We start from the raw sequence: 22,927 nt of genomic DNA, 5'->3' as shown, positions 1-22,927 counted from the left end.
CACTCATAATAATGCACATATGTAATAACAAGCAATATGTTCACACACACACACACACACACACACACACACACACACACACACACACACACACACACACACGCACACGTTGCACCTGGATGTTTGCTCCCTCACATATCACTCATAATAATGCACATATGTAATAACAAGCAATATGTTCACGCACACACTAGATAATTGTTCACACACGTGTGATAACTGCACACACAAACCACACTCTCTCTCACACACCCACACCCACACACACCCACACGCACACACCCACACACCCACACGCACATTTCATTCAAGACTGTATGGCAGTACACACTGCCTCAATCCCTGTATTTGTGTTTCTCTCTTAAAGCCTCTGCACACTGTAACGCCACCCAAACATGGCTGCCTGGCTTTAGTAAACACAGCACAGTGTACCCCCGCAGCACGGCGGGTAATAACACACGCTCAGGTGAAAACACATTACTGCTCTGCGGTGGCTATACTGTAGGAGTGAAAAGAAATACAAACACCTCCAGGAACTGCGTCTGTGAGCGAATTCCTCTCTGACACACACACACACACACACACACACACACACACACACACACAGTAACCTTGAAAAGTCTTACACCTGTTACAAAACCAAACCTGCAGACAACGTACACTTCTATAGCACGCTTGATTGGTCAGAAGGTTCATTTATTTATTTATTTTACAATAGCAGACAGTAGTGAGTGAGTCTGTTAAAATCACAGCTTTACATTAACACTTTTGCTCTAATACCTTATTGTTTCTATAGTAACAGTGAACCCATGGACCTGTAAGGAGGTTTAATATTATATGGAACACAGATCCAGACACGAAGGCTTCCTGACCTCGTAAAAAACACTCCCGCTGCGATGAGCGTCGTGAGCGAAACAAACGAAGACGTACCGCCGTCGTGTCTTAACAGCAGCGCTGAAGAGTTTTACACAGTTGGAGGTTATTAGGGTCAGTTAAATGTGTGTGAATTTAATTATCAGGGCTACTGAAATCAGAGGGCAGGTTGGTGGAGAGTGTTTACTGATGTGTGGATTTAAATGCAGGAGCCGAGAGCAAACCCGGTTTTTGATCGAGACCTCGAGGTCAACGAGTGCCTCAGGAAATGGATGAGAAAAGCGAGAACGTGGTCCGAAATCTAACCTCGGCTTTCGCTAACGGGAGAAGCGTCTCGGCAGGATTTCAGAAGCTGGTATGTGATGAATATAAACGCGAGGGCTGTATTGTATCGTTCTGTACTTCCGGTACAGTGGTAATAAAGTCACAGAGCAGTGCCTCGTTACGACATCATTACTGGCCACAATACACAAAGTTCTGCCTCTGTTCATCATGAGGACATCAACGTCAACTTAAAGGTGAGGTGCACGATGTTTGAAAGCCAATGTTGACATTTGAAATCACCAAAACAAACATTTACATTTACCAGACACCCTTATCCAGAGTGACTTGCAACTGAGCAACTGAGGGTTAAGGGCCTTGCTCAGGGGCCCAGCAGTGGCAGCTTGGTGGACCTGGGGATCGAACCCATGACCTTCCGATCAGTAGCCCAACACCTTAAACACTGAGCTACCACAAACACGCCCCTAACCCTAATGGGTGTCACTTCTGTTTTGATAGCTCCGCCCCCGCACTTACATATGTAACCCAGGCAACTATTATGGCGGAACCTGTTGGGGCGGCTGGCCGAGGGGATATTTTTATCAATAAATGAACACAATGAGTAATACTATGGTAATACAAATGTGTTTTTGTAGTACTGTGTGTTGTACCATGAAAGGTTTAGCTCCGTTTCACGCGGAAGACGTTGAGTTCTCTCCAGCGCTGGAAAGCTGATCCTATATTAACACGTGTCCTGCTTCAAGTCTTATCGTAAGACTTTTTTCGCTTTTCGTTTTTATCCGCAATGTCAATGTTTCAATCGCTTCCAGCTAATGTCAGACATGCGCAATGAACACTCTCTCTGCTACATATTGACAAGACACGCCCCTTCATGCTTATGTCACACATGCGCAATGGACACTCTCTCTGCCGCATATTGACAAGACACGCCCCTTTATGCTAATGTCAGACATGTGCACTGAACACTCTCTCCGCCGCATATTGACAAGACACGCCCCTTTCTGCTCATTGGCTACACGTTTGTTTTTGTGTTGTTTTTGTGTTCTCAGTTTTCTGAAGCATTTCATAACATCGTGCACCGCCCCTTTAACTGTAAATCATCCAGTAGAACTTCCTCTAGACTGAAAGATGCACCGCTGTATTAAATAATGATCTCTGTGAGTTTATTCCAACTACATTCGAATGTAGACGTGTGACCATGGAATACACTTTAACACAAAGTTAACACTTTTCAACCCTTTTCAGGAGTTAAACTAAACTCCTGTGGAGTTCAATGTAACTTATAACTAGAGTTTATTTCAATAATCACCTTTTTCACAGCCTTAAAATATCTAAAACACTAAAACTCTTCAAGTTCATGTCTAACCCCAGAATATTCGACTCCAGAAATTTGCCGTGGAACTAAAAGCCGAAGCGTTTTAAGAGCTGGACGTGAGGACGAGGATTTGGACACTTGAAAATTTCCACCGTTGTGTTGATTGTGAAGTGTGTAAAGTATATAGGTGAAATTTATTTGCTAGCTGAAGTTAGAATGGGGCTTAGTGGTTAGCACGTTCGCCTCACACCTCCAGGGTCGGAGTTCGATTCCCGCCTCCACCTTGTGTGTGTGGAGTTCGCATGTTCTCCCCGTGCCTCGGGGGTTTCCTCCGGGTACTCCGGTTTCCTCCCCCGGTCCAAAGACATGCATGGTAGGTTGATTGGCATCTCTGGAAAAATTGTCCCTAGTGTATGATTAGGTGAGTGAATGAGTGTGTGTGTGTGCCCTGCGATGGGTTGGCACTCCGTCCAGGGTGTATCCTGCCTTGATGCCCAATGGCGCCTGAGATAGGCACAGGCTCCCCGTGACCCGAGGTAGTTTGGCTAAGCGGTAGAAGATGAATGAATGAATGAATGAATGAAGTTAGAATGAAATGTTTCCTCACTGAGAAGGTCTGAAAATGCCACCCTGAATCATCAGGCCGTTGTGTGACTGCTCTTCTGAATGTTTGCTAAATTTCCGACTTCGCCGTAGGAAAAAAAAATCAACTGAATTCATTATAAAAGAAAACACACACACACACACACACACACACACACACACACACACACACACACACAAAGAAAGTATGAAATCAACACATGCTGAGGAGATTTAAGGACTTTTTTCTAGGCTAGAACAATAACAGAGAGAGAACTGTCCTGAAAATGTCCTGCGGCTCTCACACCTGACCCAGGCCGAATTATAGCCATACCATCAGACACTCTGTGTGTGTGTGTGTGAGAAAGAGGTGCACTGCCACTGCAGGCCAACACTGTGTCATGTCACATTCAGCTCATCTGTCAATGTAGTGGATTATTTCTTGAGAGACCAGAATTGGCTGCTTGGAATCGGAGCGCCATCAATCTCGGCTGAGTGCCGGGCGCAGGGGAGGCCGGGCCGCACAGGCTCATGGGATATCAGCCGAGCGGAACCGGCGGCCAAGCAGGTGATGGAGCAGCCGAGTGACTCTCGTTACTCAACGCCATCCTCGGCAGTGACGGCGAGAGGTGAGAGTGTATGAGAAAGATATAGAGAGAGAGAGTTTAAAGGACATTGTGACAGACTACACACATTACACACACAAGTGAAACAAATGCAGAATCCAAACCACCTAAATGACACACACACACACTTACACGCACGCTATCACCTGGACACACAATCTAAGCAAACCATCTTGTTCGTTACGCTCGTACCGGTCGATCCGCACGTCACGACTGCCAGCTTCTCTACAGTAATTACATTTCTTGGGGTCCATCTGGATTGTGAGTATAAAGCCCAGACTTCCCAAAACCCGGTCCTGCATCACTACAGTTAAATGTTTCCCCTGATTTAATTCTCCAGCAGATCCCGAGTCTGTGTAGTCAAACACAATCAGTTTAGCCGACGAGTTCGGCGCAGTGCGAGCTGCAGGTCTAAATTATCCCACAAGACGTCTCGGAGTTTCATTACCGCGTGGAACCGACTTCTATTAATAGCGAATACGTCGAAAAGTGCCGCTTTCGATAAGGTGACGCTTTAGAGGAAGTCGTTTCGGGTTTCTAATGAAACAATTGGCTGATTAATTGCTGAATTGCTCCTAATTGATTTTCATGGTGCTACACAGAACTACTACAATTTACCAGCATAAAGGAAGAAATGAACCCGACATGCTTCGTGTGTATTCGTGTGTTTTTTACTCCGTGTGTTGGGACTAAAACGTTCCTTCTCAAACTTTACATGTTAGACTGTGAAAATCTTCTAAATAATAATGAATTCCAGCAATCAATGACTCAGGGACAGGGTTCGCACTCTTTTTCAGAGATCATTTTCCAGGACTTTTCCAGGACATTTCAAATTTAGCAAAAAAAGACAAGGCTCACAGATTCACGGCCTAAAGTGATATGTTCTTCTCTCCAGAAGTCTTAAAAACAGCGTACACTTTAGGGCTATTACTTAACTATACTTTTAAAGACAATTTGTCACGTGAATGAAATTTCAACAATTATAAAATAAAAAGACCGCACATATTAATACCCTTTCCTTTCTCAGGCCAATGCCGTCATGCATGCTTTAGTTTGCTGTGCTTCCCCTTGCACATGATATTCAGATTAACAAGGTTAATATAACCGGCTTACCCGTCACCATTTGCTGAAAACATTCGAGCCAACACAAGACGGCGTCGTCCGTCACAGCGAGATTAAACAGCGTAACAAAAAACCCGTCAAAACTCAGCGTCCCTGAACAGATCGCTTTCTGTTACTAACGTTAATTGTTTCGACCATTTTCATTCATTCATCTTCTACCGCTTATCCGAACTACCTCGGGTCACGGGGAGCCTGTGCCTATCTCAGGCGTCATCGGGCATCAAGGCAGGATACACACTGGACGGAGTGCCAACCCATCGCAGGGCACACACACACTCATTCACTCACGCAATCACACACTAGGGACAATTTTCCAGAGATGCCAATCAACCTACCATGCATGTCTTTGGACCAGGGGAGGAAACCGGAGTACCCGGAGGAAACCCCCGAGGCACGGGGAGAACATGCAAACTCCACACACACAAGGTGGAGGCGGGAATCGAACCCCGACCCTGGAGGTGTGAGGCGAACGTGCTAACCACTAAGCCACCGTGCGCCCTTGTTTCGACCATTTAAAAATAATAATTTTCCAGGACAACAAGATTTTTTCCAGGACAGTTTATGTTTTCTCTCATTTTCCATGTGTTTTCCAGGACTGGAACATTGGTCATTAATTTTCCAGGATTTCCAGGTTTTCCAGGACGCGTGGGAACCCTGAGAGAACCAACACTTGAGGGTGCGATGATTTCGACACTAATAGAGACGTGTGTGGTGTTGGTTAAGGATCTGTGACATGAAGGTTGAGCCCCAGAGTAAAGCCCTTAACCCTAAACCACATAAATATAAACATCATGAAACCTCAGAGCACTCAGAACCGATTCTGAATTCTGTCTTGATTTGATTGAACAATTCTGTACGCTACAGAGATTACGGCTGCGCGCCGTCTGCCGAGATCCGGGCCGCCGTGTCCCTGACGCTGATATGAAGTGTATGAAGTGAATGCGTGCTGTTTGGTTAATGATTAAATAAGTGATGACAGATATTCAGAACATATCAGGCTCAACTCCCACTTAGGCAAAAAATAATAATCATCATAAATCGCTTTTAATTCAGGACGCTGATTTTAATAGATTCAGATTGCATAATGAAAGAAAATAAAAAAACAAAAAAAAAAAAAAAGAAAGCATTTAGGGTCTCTCTCTATCTCTCTCTTTCTTTCTCTCTTTTTCTCTCTCTCTCTCTTTTTCTCTCTCTTTCTCTTTCTCTCTCACACTCCCTCTCTATATATATATCTTTCTCTCTCTCTCTTTCTCTCTTTCTTTCTATCTTTCTCTTTCTCTCTCTTTCTTCCTCTCTCTCTCCCTCTTTCTCCCTTTCTCTCTCTCTTGTTATATATATATATATATCTTTCTCTCTCTCTTTCTCAGTCTCTCTCTCTTTTTCTCTCTCTCTTTCTCTCTCTCTCTTTCTCCCTCTTTATCTCTCTCTCTTTCTCCCTCTCTCTCTCTCTCGTTCTCTCTTTCTTTCTATCTCTCTCTTTCTCTCTTTCTTTCTATCTTTCTCTTTCTCTCTCTTTCTTCCTCTCTCTCTCTCCCTCTCTCCCTTTCTCTCTCTCTCTCTTTCTCCCTCTTTCTCTCTCTCTCTTTCTCAGTCTCTCTCTCTTTTTCTCTCTCTCTTTCTCTTTCTCTCTTCCTCTCTCTCTCTCCCTCTCTCCCTCTCTCTCTCTCTCTCTTTCTTCCTCTCTCTCTCCCTCTCTCCCTTTCTCTCTCTCTCTCTCTCTCTCTTTCTCCCTCTCTCTTTCTCCCTCTTTCTCTCTCTCTCTTTCTCAGTCTCTTTCTCTTTCTCTCTCTCTCTTTCTCCCTCTTTCTCTCTCTCTCTTTCTCCCTCTTTCTCTCTCTCTCTCTTTCTCCCTCTTTCTCTCTCTCTCTCTCTCTCTCTCTTTCTTCCTCTCTCTCTTTCTCCCTCTTCTCTCTCTCTCTTTCTCCCTCTTTCTCTCTCTTTCTCCCTTTCTCTCTCTCTCTCGCTGTCTCTCTCTTTCGCTCTCTCTCTCTCTCTCCTATTTTTGTCCCGATGTCTGCCTAATGAAACTAGAGATGGCCCTGAAATTACAAAATCAATTCTAATTCAGACATTCATCATAGTTTTCGAATTTCCAGAAAACAGGATCAGTAATTTCAACCGAGGGCCGGTCTGATATCGATGTCCAACTCAACTGCTTAATGTGGCCATTAGTAAAAACATGATTTTATTTCATGGGAGGCGACGCTATGTTCCAGCAGCCGATCAATGGTAAAAGAGCGAGCGACGTGTATTAGGGAGTAATTTCTGTTAAAGGGATTGTGACCGTAGATCAACATGATGCTGCGCCATAATAAAGACACCGGAGACGTCTTTTACGTTATGCTACACTAACGGAGGCAACGACGTCGGTGACGTTCAGGCACGCTGAGCTCTCAGTTTATTAAATACATCTATCTAATATAGATGACATAATAAACCGAAACGTGGAGCGTGACGGATGTGCGAGGGTGGGGAGGGGGTCAGAGAGACGCAGAGCCGCTGGTACTAATATTATTCCTCGTAAAGCGTATATTATAGAAGCTTACTGTATGAAGTTCCTTCCTGACGCTGGACCCTCCTCCTGTAAACCTTAAATAAACTCAGGTCCTTATAGGAGACTTCACCACTTCATATCGAGGTTTCATCACTTGCACCCAGGTTCGTAGTTTCTCAATGCGTGCGCCGTTAGAATCAGGTTAGAATCAGATCATTACCATGGAAACGTACAGTATTCACTAGAGCCTGATCTAATGAGCGTATTAGTTTGTACACCAGCCTGTGATTAGTGGCTTCACTAGGTTCAGAAGCGTTACAGTAAATCCATCAGCACCTCCTGACCAATCAGATTTGAGAACTCGACAGCGCCCTGGTATAATAAAGGGTTCTTCAGGATGTTTATCGTCTCTGTTAATAGCTGGGTTCAACTTTCCGTCGCAGCAGGACCGCAGCACCGTTTCTTTTGGCTGCCTGTGATGTGTCTGCATCCTCAACCAAACACCGGCACTATATGGATTACACTTAATATTTATTTTGACACCCACTTTATCACTGGGGTCTGATGTAACATGCTGTAAACGACTTGGGTTTGTCTCTTTAACATTTCTCAGGGAGGATGAATGCAGAGAGCAGGTTCCAGTTTCATCATCTGAACTGTTAGCACAACGAATCCATTACTTCTGTCGTTACTAAAGCCTCGATGCGTCGGCGGTAACCTGCTCATTCAGGTGTGTTGGTGTGTAAACACTGAGGTGGATCGGGTTTAAGACCAGACTCTGGGCTTCAGGGGCTTTGTTCTCTATGAAGGGGGGGGGGGGGGGGGGGGGGGGGGGGGGGGGACGGGACAGACAGACAGACAGACAGATAGATAGATAGATAGATAGAGAGAGAGAGAGAGAGGGGGGGGGATAAATAGATAGATGGATAGATAGATAGATAGATAGATAGATAGATAGAGAAAGAGAGAGAGACAGACAGATAGATAGAGAGAAAGAGATAGACAGACAGACAGACAGATAGATAGATAGATAGATAGATAGATAGACAGACAGACAGACAGATAGATAGATAGATAGATAGATAGATAGATAGATAGATAGATAGATAGATAGATAGATAGAGAAAGAAAGAAAGACAGACAGACACAGACAGACAGACAGACAGATAGATAGATAGATAGATAGATAGATAGATAGATAGATAGATAGATAGATAGATAGATAGATAGATAGATAGATAGATAGATGGGGGGGGTTAGATACATAGATAGATAGAGAAAGAGAGAGAGAGACAGACAGATAGATAGAGAGAAAGAGATAGACAGACAGACAGACAGACAGACAGACAGATAGATAGATAGATAGAGAGAGAGAGAGAGAGAGAGAGAGAGAGGGGATAGATAGATAGATAGATAGATAGATAGATAGATAGATAGATAGATAGATAGATAGATAGATAGATAGATAGAGACAGACAGATAGATAGAGAGAAAGAGATAGACAGACAGACAGACAGATAGATAGATAGATAGATAGATAGATAGATAGATAGATAGATAGATAGATAGATAGATAGAGAAAGAAAGACAGACAGACACAGACAGATAGATAGATAGATAGATAGATAGATAGATAGATAGATAGATAGATAGATAGATAGAGAAAGACAGACAGATAGATAGATAGATAGATAGATAGAGAGAGAGAGAGAGAGAGAGAGAGAGAGAGAGACAGACAGATAGATAGAGAGAAAGAGATAGACAGACAGACAGACAGACAGACAGATAGATAGATAGAGAGAGAGAGAGAGGGGGGGGGGATAGATAGATAGATAGATAGATAGATAGATAGATAGATAGATAGATAGATAGATAGATAGATAGAGACAGACAGATAGATAGAGAGAAAGAGATAGACAGACAGACAGACAGATAGATAGATAGATAGATAGATAGATAGATAGATAGATAGATAGACAGACAGACAGATAGATAGATAGATAGATAGATAGATAGATAGATAGATAGATAGATAGACAGACAGATAGATAGATAGATAGATAGATAGATAGATAGATAGATAGATAGATAGGGGGGGGTTAGATACATAGATAGATAGAGAAAGAGAGAGAGAGACAGACAGATAGATAGAGAGAAAGAGATAGACAGACAGACAGACAGACAGATAGATAGATAGATAGAGAGAGAGAGAGAGAGAGAGAGAGAGAGAGAGGGGGATAGATAGATAGATAGATAGATAGATAGATAGATAGATAGATAGAGACAGACAGATAGATAGAGAGAAAGAGATAGACAGACAGACAGACAGATAGATAGATAGATAGATAGATAGATAGATAGATAGATAGATAGATAGATAGATAGATAGATAGATAGATAGAGACAGACAGATAGATAGAGAGAAAGAGATAGACAGACAGACAAACAGACAGACAAATAGATAGATAGATAGATAGATAGATAGATAGAGAAAGAAAGACAGACAGACACAGACAGATAGATAGATAGATAGATAGATAGATAGATAGATAGATAGATAGATAGATAGATAGATAGACACAGACAGACAGACAGATAGATAGATAGATAGATAGATAGATAGATAGATAGATAGATAGATAGAGAAAGACAGACAGATAGATAGATAGATAGATAGATAGAGAGAGAGAGAGAGAGAGAGAGAGAGAGAGAGAGAGAGAGGTGGGAAGCTGCATGTACTTATTTTTAATCAGAATACATCATGTCATCTACACACGTCCTCCTTCCTTGCCTCTGGAAAAAGTGTTCATAACACGTATCTCAGTGCGTGCTCTCTCTCTCTCTCTCTCTCTCTCTCTCTCTCTCTCTCTCTCTCTCTCTCTCTCGTGATGACTTCTTTCTATTGTTAAACTGACCGCATCCATAATTCACCAGACACCTTCTGTAGGTCACGCGCTGTTCTGTATGTCTTTGGCACGGTGCTCAGCCGAGCCTGATGAAAACCCACGAACGAAAACTTCCTGAGCTTTTTCTCCTTTTAATAACTTATCTATTTCTTTATCTCCACAACTTGACTTAATTCTGTCTGAAACACACACACACACACACACACACACACACACACACACACACACACACACACACCTCCATCTACACATACACTACCAGCAAAGTTTTAGAACACAGTACTAGTATTAGTACTTCTGCCATAGCCTCAAATATCTAATATTTAGAAACAAAACAAAACAAAAAAAAGATAAATATTACAAAAGGAAAGAGAATTAAAAAATGTGCACTAATAATCCTATGAGGAAACTTCCCTTAATAGAAATATTACTTTTTTTCTGCTGGGCAGTGCGTAATATTTTTGATTTAATTGCCGTTCTGTATTTTTTGTGCTCGCTACGAAGGAGAAAACTACTTTAACTGTAACAGGACATAAGAAACTCCAAGTAGGAGATAAAGTAAAGAAAAAACAAATTACATCCAGAACTGTTGAAATCAGAGCAATCATGATCAATTAATATCTATAACATCCTTTCCATGTTGTGTAGAGTATTGTAAAAATTAAATAAAATAAATAAACAAATAATGGGGGCACGGTGGCTTAGTGGTTAGCACGTTCGCCTCACACCTCCAGGGTTGGGGGTTCGAATCCCGCCTCCACCTTGTGTGTGTGGAGTTTGCATGTTCTCCCCGTGCCTCGGGGGTTTCCTCCGGGTACTCCGGTTTCCTCCCCCGGTCCAAAGACATGCATGGTAGGTTGATTGGCATCTCTGGAAAATTGTCCGTAGTGTGTGATTGTGTGAGTGAATGAGAGTGTGTGTGCCCTGCGATGGGTTGGCACTCCGTCCAGGGTGTATCCTGCCTTGATGCCCGATGACGCCTGAGATAGGCACAGGTTCCCCGTGACCCGAGGTAGTTCGGATAAGCGGTAGAAAATGAATGAATGAAAATAAATAAATAAATAAATACAACAAAATCACTATCCCAACCCTTCAGCGATTCGTGTGTTTTCTGCATGAAGGAATAACATAGTTACTGACGCGGTGGTGTAACAGGGCATGATGTTACACAGTGTAGACGCTAGTAGTGTGTCATGTGCACTCCTTAATACCAGCGTAGGTTTCCTCTGGGTTCTCCGGTTTCTTTTCTCCTCCATATAACAGTTAGTCTCCTCTAAATCAGCACCAGTTGTGAACGAGTGTGTGACGGTGTGTATGGTGTACTGTCATGGACGGACACGCCGTGTGGCATGTCTTCCGTCGGTGTGAGCAGGATAAAGTGTACAAACTCAGTCGTTTATCACTCGGTTCTCCTCGCGGTCATCTGAAAGCACTTACTCCGATATTTTCATACGTTACCCACATAAGAAGCTGATATAAATATTTAACCAGCGTACAGCTATTCATCCTCCCTGCCAATAAACCACTCGGGCTTGTTCCGAGTCATTAAAGTGTTGGTTTCAGCAGGACACACTGTCCATAACAGAAGTGTCTCTGGGAATCCGGGCTTTTCTGACCCACACGCTGAAACTGGAGCTCTGCTTAATCATCTACTGAAATCTGATGAGGAGTTTAATCGTCATTCCCACCAGAGTCTGTGTGAGCAAAGCAACTGGCATTCATAGCATACTGATGGAGCCTGGAGCCACACACACACCCACACACACGCACGCACACACACACACACACACACACACACTGAGATATTGTGCTGTAGCAGATTGGCTGAAGTTCACTGTACAAATGCTTAAATCATCAGATGAGAAAAAATTAAGAGGCGAGTAATAGTGTGTGAGACACACACATGCGCGCGCACACACACATTGTGTCATTGTAGGGTATTTCCACTAACATTTGTGTGACCGTCTAACTTCCATCTAATATTTTGGACGCTTTTTTAATTAAAAAAAATATATATATAATCTCTCTCACTCACTCATCTTCTACCGCTTATCCGAACTACCTCGGGTCACGGGGAGCCTGTGCCTATCTCAGGCGTCATCTGGCATCAAGGCAGGATACACCCTGGACGGAGTGCCAACCCATCGCAGGGCACACACACACTCTCATTGATTCACGCAATCACACACTACGGACAATTTTCCAGAGATGCCAATCAACCTACCATGCATGTCTTTGGACTGTGGGAGGAAACCAGAGTACCCGGAGGAAACCCCTGAGGCATAGGGAGAACATGCAAACTCCACACACACAAGGCGGAGGCGGGAATCGAACCCCCAACCCTGGAGGTGTGAGGCGAACGTGATAACCACTAAGCCACCGTGCCCCCCTATATATACTATATAAATAACTAAATAAGTGCACTTTATCCAATTAAACAATAAGGAGCAGCCAAATATCCCAATGAAGTCCCACTCGGTCCCAATAAAGAAATAAAAACATAGCCTACACACACACACACACACACACACACATAGTCATTTACGCAGTATAACATATATTCTGGCTAAACACTAATATCATGATGCTAATAACAGTTTAAATATATTGTAGAGTTTTAATTATACTCACGTCTTTAAACGTGGTAAAAAACAAACAAATAAACAAACAAACAAACAAGAATATGTTAAATTCATCACAATACGGTTTTCCTCGTCACTTCGTCCAGCCCTAACTCCTGAATCTTTGAACACAGTGTAATCGATCAGAGTGGATAAAAAAGCCTCGGCACAGAGAAACTTTCTCCAGTCTGCTTTACGAGTTTAAAACTGTAGGTAATCAGAGTGAAATGTAAAACATACGCGGCAGCTCGTAAGTCTAATGAGCCACGCTGCAGTGACATCTGTGTGAATTTGTTCGCGGTTAAACCCGATAATCTCACAGCTTATTAGACAGCTAAAAACACTGCGAGGACGGACTACTACAAATGATTCAGTGACTGCAGGAGAGGAAGTGATGTCTGACCCATGAATCAGGAGAGCGTAACGCCCCTGGCAGCACGGGATTACACAATAAACACTCTGTAGTTCCACAGTCATTACACAATGCTTTACCAGACGTACACAACAATATCACTACCTACAACTAGGGTTGCAAAATTCCGGGAATTTTCAAGGCTGGAAACTTTCCATGGGAATTAACGGGAATATATGGGAATTAACGGGAATATACGGGAATTAACGGGAATATATGGGAATTAACGAGAATATACGGGAATTAACGGGAATAAACGGGAATTAACGGGAATATACGGGAATTAACGGGAATATACGGGAATTAACGGGAATATACGGGAATTAACGGGAATAAACGGGAATTAACGGGAATATACGGGAATTAACGGGAATATATGGGAATTAACGGGAATATACGGGAATTAACAGGAATATATGGGAATTAACGGGAATATACGGGAATTAACGGGAATATACGGGAATTAACGGGAATATATGGGAATTAACGGGAATATACGGGAATTAACGGGAATATACGGGAATTAACGGGAATATATGGGAATTAACGGGAATATACGGGAATTAACAGGAATATATGGAAATAAACTGGGAATTTTAAAAAAAATGCTGAGGTGCCTATAACAAGGAACTTAAATGTAGTTAAAAAATCTTAACAGCATAATTTTGTTTAAAGCAACAAGATTTTATGCAATTTAAGTTGAATTTCTACCCTGCGTTCCTCGGTCACTCGCACACAGCACACTGCTTACTGGAGGGCCATCGAGGCCAACTGGAGGGCCATCGACCCCCTGCATGTACAGTACTTGCATTCTTCCATAACATGCACAGTAACACTTTATTTTAGGGTCATTTAACTAGTTGCTTATTAGCATGAATATTAATAGAATATTGGCTATTTATTAGTACTTATTAAGCACATATTAATGCCTTATTCTGCATGACCTTATTCTACATTCTTAATTGTACCCAATACCTAAACTTAATAACTACCTTACTAACTCTTAATAAGCAGTAAATTAGGAGTGTTACCACATGCACAGATAATTTGATGACCCTCCCCCACACACTCACTCCCCCCGAAATAAAAAAAAAATCCTCTGTAAAATGTTTATTACGTTTATTACAAGCATAATAATGTTTATTATGCTTTTGTGTTTCTCAATGAAATAATCAATTAAAATTTGTATTGCCTTGCATGCATGTCTGCTTATGACCAAACAAAATGTTTATTTATGTTTGTATACGATATAGTTTATATACAGTTCCAATTAATTCCCATAAATTCCCGTAAATTTCCGTAAAGTTTCCAATTTTGAATATTTCCAAAATTCCCCAGATTAAGTTCCCGTGGAAAGTTTCCGGAAATTTACCGGAAACTTTCCGCCCCTTTGCAACCCTACCTACAACTAATGTCTGACTGTGTGTGTGTGTGTGTGTGTGTGTGTGTGTGTATACATAGCAGCAGTGTAGTATAACAGATCAAAAACATTACGTCATATAATTAATAATATTTCGATCTTAACAATAATTTCATTCGTTTCTCCGTCATACCACACACACTACACCAACATACAGTATCACAACGATGTATTTGGTTTAATTATCAGCTCCAGGGTTACTGATTAGAGCACTAATAGATCCCTCGTGCTGTACGTTTGTCTAGACCACAATTCTCAGGAAAATTTCACATTATCTGGTTGTGTTATTGATTGTACTGTGATACACTCTGTGTTTCTGATACACCTCTGTATACGAGCCCTTCTAGAACACACTGAGGGATAAACAGACTTGTTATTGAGTGATTATTAACTAGATCCGGTGTGTTAATCCACGGCAGATAATCCAGGACCTGCACTGGGAGCACACGGGTACTGTAACACACGGTATAGTGAACATATAGGGACCATATAGAAGATACCACACCATAGTGTGTTGTACAATGTCCTATCGTAGCAAACTGAATGGGAACATTATATTATATACATTATATACATTATTCATAATAACACTCTCCGGTGTTTATAACAGTTTATAATCACACCCTACAGTGTCACAAAAATGAGGATAAGGTTCACTTTTGAGTCTGGTTCCTTTCAGGGTTTCTTCCTCTTCCATCTAAGGGAGTTTTTCCTCACCTCAGTCACCTCAGGCTTGTTCATTAGGGATAATACAAACACATTTAAATATAAGTCTATATATATATGTATATATATGTATATATATATATATATATATATATATATATATATATATATATATATATATATATATATATATATATATATACATATATATATATATATGTATATATATGTATATATATATCGTCGCTGTCGGGCGGAAACCTCGTATGTCCAAATTTGGTCAATTTCATATTTTTTCACATATCGATGCTATTGGTCAGTCCCCACGTGGGTCTGTTATTTTTACAAGTTATTAACCAATCTAAAGTCTTGAAAATAGCTTGAGCGCAAATCTCATAACTCCATTGGACACTTCAACTGTCCACCTCTTCCTCACTCCGTGGGAGAGCTTCACGGCATATTTCTCCTCAAGAAGAGTCGCAACGAATCAACACGTCTTCTGAGGTAAATGTCTTCAAAACACTGGGCTCAAAGAAAAAAAAATCTTGACCCCCGCTAGTTCTGGTGCTCGTCTGAGGACAGGAATTTAGCGCAAGACAATCCACTGTGACGCGGACTAAACCCTGTGTACTGCTAATAAGGTACGGCGTTTTTTTAATTTCCTGAAAAGTAACGGTTAACCTGTATTGTGTTGAGTCGAACTGGATGTGTTGGGTGTCATATTTTGCAGTGGGCAGTTAAGGGCTAAAGGCCCAAGCTGTGACACTGTGACTTTAACCCGCTGGATAACACTGACGATTATCAGGTGGGCATCATGTTCTACAGGGTTATGCAGTATTGTATTGTATTGTATTGTATTGTATGGTATGGTTATATATATCAGATTATATCAGACCACTTTGGAAGACATTGTAACGTACTGAATTATATCATTTGCATCTTATAAAATGGAATCTTATTGTATTCTGTCGTATTCTTTCACGGCGTACCATATATCATATCACGTGTCAGATAACACTAGATTATATCACACTGTATTGTTTTGTTCCATAATCATATCATATTTTTGTGCCTTTTCACTCCACTGATGACTGAATCATCACTTTCTTTACAGTAACGAGAACGAAACCCAGTCGCCGCTACTTTTTTTTTTTTTTTTTAAAGCCAACATAAACAGAATCGGATTTTCCAAGACATTTGTCATCACTTTTTAATACATGACAGCTTTCACTTGCACGAGGTCACGGTAGAATGACTCACATCTTGTGTGAACGGTGGCATACATTTCATTTACATAACACAATAGCACATTTCTCATCGATCTGGAATAAACGACACACATCTGGAACAAACGCTGAAGGCTGACGTGAAAACAAGAACGCTGTTCAGATCATTTAGAGTTAGGATCCGTAACGCAATATATGCACATATATATATATATATATGTGTGTGTGTGTGTGTGTGTGTGTGTGCCATTAGCATAGATTTGCATTATATACATATTGAATAACAGCTCTATCAACAGTAAAGCCGCTGGGAGAATGTGTAAGTAGGGCATTTAAAAATAAATAATATCTGAAATAATATAAATAAATAAATAAATAAAATAATACATTTTAACATATTTCAGTTTAATAGCTCACTAATCACTAATAATCCCAGGGTATTGCATCCATTTTCAGCGTTTCCAGATGTTTCCTGGACACACAGATGAATTCCCAAGCTTTGTGGCATGAGAACAGAACAGCGATACAAGCAGCAGAGCAGGAAAACCGAGCAGAAGGTACGCAGACGATTCCCAACCACAGGTTGTGTAACACGCTGCTGTCTGAGAAAACTACACACCACCTCAAACCAGGCTGCTGATTTGCTCAGTAGGGAAGCGCTCTATAGAGCACACTCATTCAGGGAGACCGTATAGACATCATAAAACAAAATAAAGCCAGCGGGAGAAAGACGGGCACAGAGGAAACAGGTCGTCGTGCGGTTAGAGGAGCAGGAGCTGAGGGCGTGACTCACCGAGGATCTGGATGGCGTTGCGGCCCGGTCGAGGCACGTGGTGCTGCTGGATGGTCTCGTACAGAGTGGCCTGGCAGAGCACGAGGCAGCTAACAGCTATCCACAAACACAGGAACCACGACATGGCAGGAGGCAGGCTGCGGAGAGACGACACACCCGGTATCACCAACATGAACTTTTTTTGTGTAATTCAACATTACAAATCATGACACACAACCTAAATGACTTTTATTTTCCCCCTCCGTAATAAGAAACAGAGAGTACACGAGGCTACGAGAGGAAACGAGACGAAACACGACATGGTCACATGGTCATGAACACGGTCAGACGTCAAAACCACGACAAGGTTTAAAGATTTCACTTCAGCTTGTCACTTAACTTTATTATTAAGATATTAAACTCTAATCAATCATTTCTGGCTACATGACTCTGTGGATCCCCGCTGGCTTTGAGCCCGTATTTATTCAGACCTGTGTAAAGGCTACAGCGGTGTATTGATTTGAACCTGAACTGTGTGTTCTGTGTTCGGATAAAGAGCTCTAAATTTTCACAAACGTGGCTCTGGATTCGAGAGTCTAATTCACTTAGACAAGCAGGTTTATTAGACTTAACTCTATTATTGGCACTGGGCAGAAATATTAGATTTTGCATTACCTCAGGGGTCAGTAAACAACGTGGTAAATACCACAACACTGCTGGGATTTCACAAACACCGGGGCATGAAACAATTCCAGGAGTAATCTATATTGTTCTAGAAAATTCCGACGACTCGATTGATGATAAATGGTTTTACCTGATACTTCAGTACTACGCAGTATCTCAAAGCATACGCTCGGATGAAATGCTGGATTATTCTTCTTATTCTTTTACAGATGATATTTGAGCATGTGATACTGTGAGATACCAGATTATGTACCAAATGTATTAATTAATACATTTAATTAGTCGTTTCCATAGTAACGGGTCATGCACAGTATCGAGCGTTAGAGCTTTATATAACAGTCAAAAAGTCTTCAGGACGCAGTTCTGTGCGTGAGAGAGAGACAGAGACGTTAATTCCACATCTATTATAAACTGATAAAAGCAGGAGGTATCATACATGAATACATCAGTCATTTTAATGGTTGGCTCGCTGTATCATAAGCGTAATAAAACACTCGAGTCTGGATCATACAGAAGAAAAAGTGCGGTGCGTTTGTGTCATGTCGGATCACACCACCCTGCTGCGTGTGGGTTTTGTATTATTAATAACACATTTGACCCTTTAAAGTGCACAAAAATGCTTGCATAATATCATGAAGTGTACAAAACTTAGAAATATTCAGTCTGCTTATCCTTCAGACCGTGGCCATGTTTACTGTGTGATGCTCACTGTAACCATGACAACTCCTCCCTGTTAATCCATACGCAACCCAAATTAGTAGTATTTAGTGTTATGTAGTGTAGTGTAGCGTAGTGTAGTGTTATGTACTGTAGTGTTATTTAGTTTAGTGTTATGTAGTGTAGTGCAGTGTGGTGTTATTTAGTGTTATGTAGTGTAGTGTTATTTAGTGTTATGTAGTGCAGTGTGGTGTTATTTAGTGTTATGTAGTGTAGTGTTATTTAGTGGTATGTACTGTAGTGTAGTGTTATGTAGTGTAGTGTTATTTAGTGTTATGTAGTGTAGTGTTATTTAGTGTTGTGTGGTGTAGTGTAGTGTAGTGATATGTAGTGTAGTGTTATGTAGTGTAATGTAGTGTTATGTAGTGTAGTCTTATGTAGTGTAGTGTTCTTTAGTGTTATGCAGTGTAATGAAGTGTAGTGTTATGTAGTGTAATGTAGTGTTATTTAATGTTATGGAGTGTATTGTTATTTAGTGTTATGTAGTGTGGTGTAGTGTTATTTAGTGTTATGTGTTATTTAGTGTTATGTAATGAAGTGTTATGTAGTGTAGTGTTGTGTTGTGTTATGTAGTGTAGTCTTATGTCGTGTTTTATAGTGTAGTGTTATGTAATGTAAAGTTATGCAGTGTAGTGTAGTGTTATTTAGTGTTATGTAGTGTAGTGTTATGTAGTGTAGTGTAGTGTTATTTAGTGTTATGTAGTGTAGTGTTATGTAGTGTAGTGTAGTGTTATTTAGTGTTATGTAGTGTAGTGTTATGTATTGTAGTGTTATTTAGTGTCATGTAGTGTAGTGTTATGTAGTGTAGTGTTATTTAGTGTCATGTAGTGTAGTGTTATGTAGTGTAGTGTTATTTAGTGTTATGTAGTGTAGTGTTATGTAGTGTAGTGTTATTTAGTGTTATGTAGTGTAGTGTTATGTAGTGTAGTGTTATTTAGTGTTATGTAGTGTAGTGTTATGTATTGTAGTGTAGTCTTATGTCGTGTTATGTAGTGTAGTGTTATTTAGTGTAGTGTTATGTAGTGTAGTGTTATTTAGTGCTATGTCGTGTAGTGTTATGTAGTGTAGTGTTATGTAGTGTTATATGTGGTTTGACTCGTTTGTAACACGACGCCGAAATATTAGCTGATGAATATTTAACACGTCCAACAAATGTAGCATATGTTTATTAGCATGATATTCTAATCCTCCGTCGCTGCAATAAATCCCCATTAATCCTCCAGGGTTTGCGGAAATGTGAACCGCTTCTTCTAACAGTTTGTCTTTGGCAAAGCGCCATTTCATAAGCGCCGGAGGGAGGAAATGAATAAACAAACACTTTCCCTTATCTTTCCTACACAACAACAGTAAACAAAGATGAAGAATAAACGGGGGTTGGGATACAACTATGTTTATGACTCGTTTATAGATTTCCGATACAGGAAATAACTTCCAATAGTAATTAGTGGGGAATTAAACACCAAAGCGCACAGTCATACCTTCAAATGTGGGTCGCCTCTGAACTAATTACACTCAGCTGAGCAGAATTAGCGCTGTTACAATAACTCTTTACCTTCTGGATTATTTACCAATGAAATAAAACGTTATTTTCTCGCCACGAGCATCTATAAACGGTCACCACGCGCCCCATTCTAAACGCTTTTTTACCGAGCGCGCAGACACCACGTGTACGGGATCTCTCTCTCTCATTCTCTCTCTCTCTCTCTGTCTCTCTGTCTGTCTCTCATACACACACAAACACACACCAAACGCTTGGTTATGCTCACGAGACATATATATAAAAACATATACCCAAAAAACATATATACGCAAACAACGTGTGTCGGTGGTAATGATGTGCCGTTTGCGCACAGACCGCGTGTTCAAATGCACAAGTGTGAATGGGAATTTTACAAAAAAAAAAAATTCAGAGATTAGACATTTCTCATCACAAGTACAGCTATGTTATGTCACTTTTATAGATGTTTTTCAATAATTGTTTATTCATTCATTTTTTTTTATCTCATATGTTCCTCAAGGGTTCTTTGGGTTTAGAAGGGCTCTAGAATTTTAAGAGGTCCAATTTTTTTTTTTTTTTTTTTTTTTTTAATAAAACTACATTGGCATGATCTTTAAAAGGTTCCCCAATTGGACAAACTGGAGAACCACACTGAGTCAATATAAATGGAGGTTTTGTGTTATAGAACCGTACCACAGAAGCCCTACACAGCCTTGAGCCTTTATTGGGTCTTGTAAGAATTCTTCAGTGTTCTCTAGAGTCTAAAATAATTCTTGTGTTGGGTTCTACACAGTTTATGGTTTATAGGGATCACCATAAACGTTGGGTTCTATATTGTCTTAAACTATTGTAGGTCTTAAAGGATTTTAGTTTTAGGGAGTCTGATTATCTTAAATGGTTTGTATCTTAGTATTGTTTGGGTACTATATAGTCTTAAAATATTGTATTCTATATAGACCCTGGGCAATGGTCTTAAATCGTTGATTGTAGTTTTTGGGCTCTACAAAGTCTTAAAGCATTCTATATGTTCTGTTGGTTCTATATAGGCTTACAGGCTTTTACATAATCTTGGTGTAATATAATTTTTAGGGTTCCACATAGGACACATTTGGACTCAATAATATCTTAAAGGGATCTAATTTTGGTGTGCTATATAGTCTTAAATGGTTCCACGTATAGTTTAAGTTCTAGTCTTGTCTTAAATGGTTCCCGCCATGAAAGAAATTGAAGAATCCATTTAAGGAAATATAAATGGACCCTTTAATGTGGAACCTTAAAACTAAGTGCTAATTGTTGGTACTGAGTAAAATATCCAGATGAGGTCCAGACTGCCAGGTTAATTCATACAGTATCTTTTAGTCAGACTGAGCTCTTGTTTTGTACTTAACCCTCATTTTTAAATGATATTTCAGAACCTTACCTGTTCTGTCGGCTATAAAGGATCCGTCAAGGGTCATCAAAAATAAATAAATAAATAAATAAAATCCTCAGCGCGTGCAGATAAATCCGCGCATCCTTTCGGTGTGATGGAGCTACCGGCGCAAATCACAACAACAAAATGAACATGAACAAAGTTCCTCTGCGGACCAGCTGAGAGATTCAGAGAGCTCCGTCTGGCTCGGAGACTCGGGGGTTGGTGCGGAATAATAGACTCCTCATGTCACCTTTAAACCGAGCAAAAAAGAGCGCTCTCAATGTCCTGTTTTTTGTCGGAGAGGGTTGAGACGTCTATTGGGGGGAAGTTTGCCTCTTCACATTGTGCAGCTCTGTCTCGGAGTAAGGGAGAAAAGGGAGGTCTATCCTGCGTCTCTCTCTCTCTCTCTCTCTCTCTCTCTGTCTCTCTCTCTCTCTCTCTCTCTCGTGCGCTCCCTTTCGTTCTCTCTGCTTCTCGCGCGCTCTCCACCGGTCTTGTACACTGAGAAGGCGCGCAGTGTGCGAGACACTCTTTGCTCTTTGCACAGCTCTAAGAGCCAGAGAGAGAGAGAGAGAGAGAGAGAGAGAGAGAGAGAGAGAGAGCGCGAGAGAGAAAGAGAGATCTTTTCTGAGTGCATTACAACAGTGTGTATTAACAACAGTGGGAAAGAAATAACATATTATTCCAGTGAAGAAGTTACCAAATCTTACAGTGTGCACGCCTGTGTACCATGTTGGCCAAGGCTCCTAGGGTGGCAACTGACACCCATGAAATAAGCCTTTCCACCCCAATATCCACCCCTGACCTGCCATCACGTCACTAAGAGGTCTGTTTTTCTTACAGTTCACACAGCTGCATATCTCTGGAGGTTACCAAGGGACTATAAAACAGATCCGGTCACCGTGTTGCTGTTTGTTTTAGAGCCAAGATGAAAATGAATTGGAATGAATACAGGTACAAGTAGAAATACAAACCATGAACACGAAGCACACTTTGTTTTTTTTTCTTTTACAGAACGTGATGTTTTCACAGGGCACTTGACTGCATCATAGGGAGTTTATTCTAAAAGGATGCCATAAAAATGTTTTTAACTGGAAGCTCACTAGAGAAAGAAAGACTATGGTCATTAATACCCAGCACTCATTAATGACTGCCTGCTTAGAATCACTGTGGTAGAAAAATCTATTATATATATATATATATATTATATATATATATATATATATATATATATATATATATATATATATATATATATATATATATAAACTATACCAGTAAAACCTTCTGGATTAAG

The 22,927-nt window shown here is 40.8% G+C and overlaps 1 protein-coding gene across 1 annotated transcript in view; it reads right to left on the bottom strand.

Moving 5' to 3' along the window:
- Positions 1 to 21,896, bottom strand: part of LOC132838403 (chemokine-like protein TAFA-1) — a 160,639-nt gene extending 138,743 nt beyond the window's left edge. Inside the window, exons 1-2 of the mRNA XM_060858706.1 lie at positions 21,637 to 21,896; positions 17,339 to 17,475 (exon numbers count right to left, since the gene is read on the bottom strand). Of these exons, the coding sequence (XP_060714689.1) occupies positions 17,339 to 17,462 (124 nt within the window). The 5' untranslated portion in view covers positions 17,463 to 17,475; positions 21,637 to 21,896. The remainder of the gene's footprint in view (positions 1 to 17,338; positions 17,476 to 21,636) is intronic.
- Positions 21,897 to 22,927: the final 1,031 nt, after the last annotated feature.

The sequence above is a fragment of the Tachysurus vachellii genome, chromosome 22, assembly GCF_030014155.1.
Source record: "Tachysurus vachellii isolate PV-2020 chromosome 22, HZAU_Pvac_v1, whole genome shotgun sequence".
In the NCBI taxonomy this organism is placed as follows: Eukaryota; Metazoa; Chordata; class Actinopteri; order Siluriformes; family Bagridae; genus Tachysurus; species Tachysurus vachellii.
This window is presented reverse-complemented; position numbering and strand designations above follow the sequence as displayed.